A 4,705-nucleotide genomic window follows, 5' to 3' on the forward strand; every position below is an offset into this window, starting at 1 on the left:
CTTCCCCTTTTTCAATAGTAGTTTTTGGCGGGATCTCTCCTTTTTTTCAAAAAAATAAATAAAAGGGAGGAAGGATATAACTTAAAAATAAAAAGGAAGAAGGAAAAAAAACGAAAAGTAATAAATAAATAAGTCATTCATTTCCCAATTTATTTATTTATTTCTATATTATCCATAAATGCATAAAGTGTACTACTAAACCCGTTTATCTCTTTATTATTTATAAGTACAGAGTGTTTTCATAAAAGAAAAGAGGGGAACTCGATTATATTATAATAACTTTTTCTTCCTAACTCTATTCGCACGCCTTTCCCCCATCACTCAGTACACAAGACCTTGAAATGAAATAATAATAATAATTTGAATTCCCCCTCTCTCTCTTTCTCCCTTCTACACTACGAACTAATAAACGGGAAAGAGAAAACAACAAGAAGAAACGCGACTTGCAACTTGCAACTCTTAAAAAAAAAAAAAACTTGCACTCACGCACCGGCCCACAATCTTTTTTTTTTCTTATTTTTTTTTTTCAAGGCTACACGCTTCTTTCCTCATTCAAATTCGAACGATCATTTCATCCAAAAGGTAAGAGAATTCTTCTTCGTCCTTCACTATGTTGTACAAAGTGAGATTTTTTCAACATACAAAAAAAAGGAGAAGAAAAAATATATAAAAGAGTTCGCTCTCTCTCCCGTTTTTTTTAACAATTCTTTTTTTAGAAGGGGGGGTGGGAAAGGTTCTTTCACAATTGGTTCTTTATTCTTAGTTATTACTCTTTGGCCCAACCCCTTCTCTCCTTTTTTTCCTTGGAGCTATATATAGTTTTTTTGCGCTTGGATTGGTTGTTATTGGTGGAAAGGGTTAACCAATCCCCCTTTCTTTCTGCTATTTATATATTATCTATCCATCTAAATAAGGAAAGGGAAATGGTTAATGAAGTAAAGGTTGCGTGGAGTATATTTATTAGAGTGGGTGAATCTAAAGACTTAAAGTGCATTTTATGTAACAAATAGTGTGTTGTTATTGTGGGGGGAGGCAGAGGCGGAGGGCGATAGAGTAATACATAATAATATTAAAGTTGCAGGAGGGAGTAGAATTAGAAACAGAAAAAAATTGGAGAAAGAAAGAAAAACTGCATTTTTGGAGTGATGCAGATTCTCTTCTTCGTCACTCACTCAGAACTTTCCACCCTCTCCTCCCCCCCTCCCCGTTCTCCGACCTTGCCTCTGTGTAACAATAACAGTACAACAGAGTACTTTAGTTTCCATTCACACTGCCAATCATTCAGACCACGTACGTCCTATATTAGAGTCTGCCTAAATATAATATATTACTTATTAGAAGTAGTACTTGTCAATTAATTGATATATATTCCTTTTCTATTTCAGCCTAACCGGATGATCCCAGGATGAACTCCGAACCCGAAGACATGGGCAACTCAAAAGAACCTAATCCTACATCCCCCTCACTGCACCCCCCATCACCTGGAGCCATTTGGCAAGCCGTATTCCGCCAACAGCAACTGCAACTCCTATCACACCTCGCAGCCCTAAATCCACTCCTCTTACATCCATCCTCATCTCCTCTACTCCACTCTGACTACCAATACACGAATTCATCCTCGGACTCCAAAGTTGGCATAGACTCTGGGAGTCCGAAACTTACTTTTCGCCGGAGTTCTCCTCATTCCGAAGAAGAAAAGTCCCCTTCCGCCGTCCCACTCAAACGCCCAGCTTCATCATCCTCTTCTTCGTCATCCTCTCTACCTCGGAAAATATCCGGAGCCGGTGATAGCGGCGGACGTGAAAAAGTGTTTACTTGCAAAATATGCGAACGCTCCTTTGGATATAAACACGTTCTTCAGAATCATGAACGGACGCATACAGGGGAGAAGCCCTTTGCTTGCAAGGTCTGTTCCAAGAGATTCACTCGGGATCATCATCTTAAGACTCACATGAGGCTCCATACGGGGGAAAAGCCTTACAGCTGCACTCACTGCGATCGACAATTTGTTCAAGTGGCTAATTTGAGGAGGCATCTCCGAGTGCATACGGGAGAAAAGCCCTACAAGTGCGAAATTTGCTCACATTGCTTCTCTGACTCCAATCAGCTTAAAGCACATCTACTTAACCACTCACAGAGCGGCCTCGTTTCAGAAGCAACTCATCCTCGAGGGTCAAACAATAACAACAACAACTCCAACGGCTCTACCCTTCATGAGTGCAATAAATGTGGGAGCAAGTTTAAGAAAAAACAACAGTTGACCCATCATTCCTGTTCCTCTCTCGGAGTACACCCCATTGAAGAAGAGATATATCCAGAAGAAGAGGATCTACGATCCGAATCCTTTGAAACATCCCCTTCTCTAATTGGAACCAGTGAAATTCACCACCAAGCCTCAGACCTTGCTTTTCTTAAATCCGTACGTACACGAAAGTCCAAGGATCCCAAGAGGATCAACACCGTCATGATGATGATGCAGGAACCACAAACGGAACCGGAGGATCTATCATCCAAAAAAAACGAATTTTCAGCCACTAATCTAATTGATCGCCGCATTGATCTACCACAATCCTAAATAATTCCTCTTTTCAAAGAAATATTATATAACTTTTGACGATTTTTATAGATATATATATATATATTGCATATATAATTAAGGCCCTACTCTGATTCCTCGACTAACGACGATATTCAAATATTATTTATCTACGGGTTTTAATTCATTTTTATATATTATTAAAGTAATCCTTGTTTGTTCGTCTAGTCCCCCTTCCCTCCCAGCCTCCCCAGTTTCATTAATACTCTGATAATTATTATTTATTACTAAAGACAATACCGGTTACGTCAACTTTTTCATCATGGCAAAATCCCATGACTGTTATATCCTAACCCCCTCTTAAAGAAATAACAGAAATTTAGCTAGAAAGTCAGGATGTTGATGATGTTCAATGATTACTCAAAAAACACACGATTTTTTCTTTTTGACATTCCAACTTCTTAGAAAGAGGGGGGTAAACAGAAGACTTTCTTAATAGTTATTTATACAACTAATTTTTATTCAGTTTTGTGTTTACATATAAACACGCACTCCCCGGTTAATTATACCTACTAATTACACAAATCATTATATATGTATATATATATATTATTTAGAAGAATATTTACCTAGTTTGGCGATATATTTATTACAATTATACGTTAAATTGCCACTTTTTGTATGGTTTTTAATCGTGCTTTGAATGGACTCTCTTCAATGCCTCTATTAAAAGTGCATAAATACTCTTTATTTTTATCAATCATTGCTCTAAACCTCTTCTACCTCAGAGAAACTATTTGTCACACAATCCTCCCATCAAACCTCCTTTAATATCTACCTCTCTCTTAATTGTTGTATATTATAATAATTCTAATTTTTTGTCATAATTAAAAACTTACTACGGGTGTATTTTTCATTATATATTTTTTTTCCTAATTACTATGTTTTTCTATTATAATCATTTTTATTACTATCTAAGAAATCTGTATTTATCACATCTATTAATAAATAAATATATTTAAAGAAAGTATATAATTACTGTCTTAACATATAAACAATGTTCACAAAAATCAGTTACTTTTTTATATCAAGGGCCTCAATTGACTTCTTCAGGCCGGTCAAAGAGTCTTCTCATTGTGACGTCGCCAAACTTGTTAAATCGCTCTAAAACATTATAAATGGTCGTTCTGAGGTACCCAAAGAGAGTCCTTGATTGCAGTTTCCTCCTCGAGCTAATTTAGCAATAGTTGCTCTAAATACCATAGTTGTTGTTGATATTTTTGCTACAAATTGTTGCTTAAACTATCACCCTTTCATACATGGCTGTTAATTTGACCACAACAGCCCTATTATTCAATTTAATGAAATCAAAATTTGTCCTGGATGTATCCGTTAGTCGCAATATGTACTAATGAGTATCACGGAACCAAAATATTGAGCTATCACGGGGTTTGGCATATCAAAAATTGCCACTTGTTTATATAAATATCTATGGACCAAATTCCCCAACCCTATTCTGATTTACATTTAACTTCATATGACGTGAAGATGGATTTTGTAAATTTAAAAAAAAAAAAAAATATTTGTAATTTAATTTTTTAAACTTTGCTTTAAAAAATTAAATATTTGAAATATTTTTATTAAAACAATTTACTTTAAATTGAATAGGTTCGGATGTTTTAAATTTAATTTTTTTTTTAAATCCAAAAAATGAATTTTTTGTGACAGGATTTTTGAATTATTTTGAAAAAAAAGTAATTCAAAACCCAAGTCTCCCTAAAATTTATTCCTGCAGACGCCCCTAGTCTTAGATAAGTGTAGGATTTTTATACCTACACTCAACGCTGCTAACTAACATTACCTGAATTTGAGCATTTTTTTGTGGAAAGTTTACGTCGTACAATAAAAGAAAACCACCCCTGTTTCTCCCACAAGTTTAACTCTTCTTTTCAACATCATTATTCATTCTATGCAACTATATGTATGTAAGCGCCCCCAGGTATCAGATGGGGGAGGGGGTGCCCCATTGTTGAATCCTTCCAAATGAATGATGCAACAACGGACAAAGTAATAAATAATCCCTTGAATAATGACCGTTCAAACAGATGCATTTTGGGTCAATTGGACGACGACACAATATGAAATAAATCGAAGGGTTATACACATATT

At 35.5% G+C, this 4,705-nt stretch overlaps 1 protein-coding gene across 2 annotated transcripts; it reads left to right on the top strand.

The window, feature by feature from the left end:
* Positions 1–503: 503 nt before the first annotated feature.
* LOC121120539 (uncharacterized) lies at positions 504–3,606 on the top strand. 2 transcript variants are annotated; one of them, XM_040715422.2, is made up of 2 exons: positions 504–582; positions 1,386–3,606. In XM_040715422.2, exon 2 carries the CDS (start codon positions 1,406–1,408, stop codon positions 2,573–2,575), a length of 1,170 nt encoding a protein of 389 aa, XP_040571356.1. In that variant the 5' UTR covers positions 504–582; positions 1,386–1,405; the 3' UTR covers positions 2,576–3,606. The 2 variants fall into 2 exon arrangements, with proteins under 2 accessions (XP_040571356.1, XP_040571355.1); XM_040715421.2 differs by lacking the exon at positions 504–582 and adding an exon at positions 599–1,290.
* The last annotated feature ends 1,099 nt before the right edge of the window (positions 3,607–4,705 follow it).

The sequence above is a fragment of the Lepeophtheirus salmonis genome, chromosome 6 (assembly GCF_016086655.4).
Source record: "Lepeophtheirus salmonis chromosome 6, UVic_Lsal_1.4, whole genome shotgun sequence".
Lineage (NCBI taxonomy): Eukaryota > Metazoa > Arthropoda > Copepoda > Siphonostomatoida > Caligidae > Lepeophtheirus > Lepeophtheirus salmonis.

Bases quoted from the DNA above. Each gene is read 5' to 3' on its own strand.
- LOC121120539 (XM_040715422.2), top strand. From the start codon at position 1,406: ATGAACTCCGAACCCGAAGACATGGGCAACTCAAAAGAACCTAATCCT.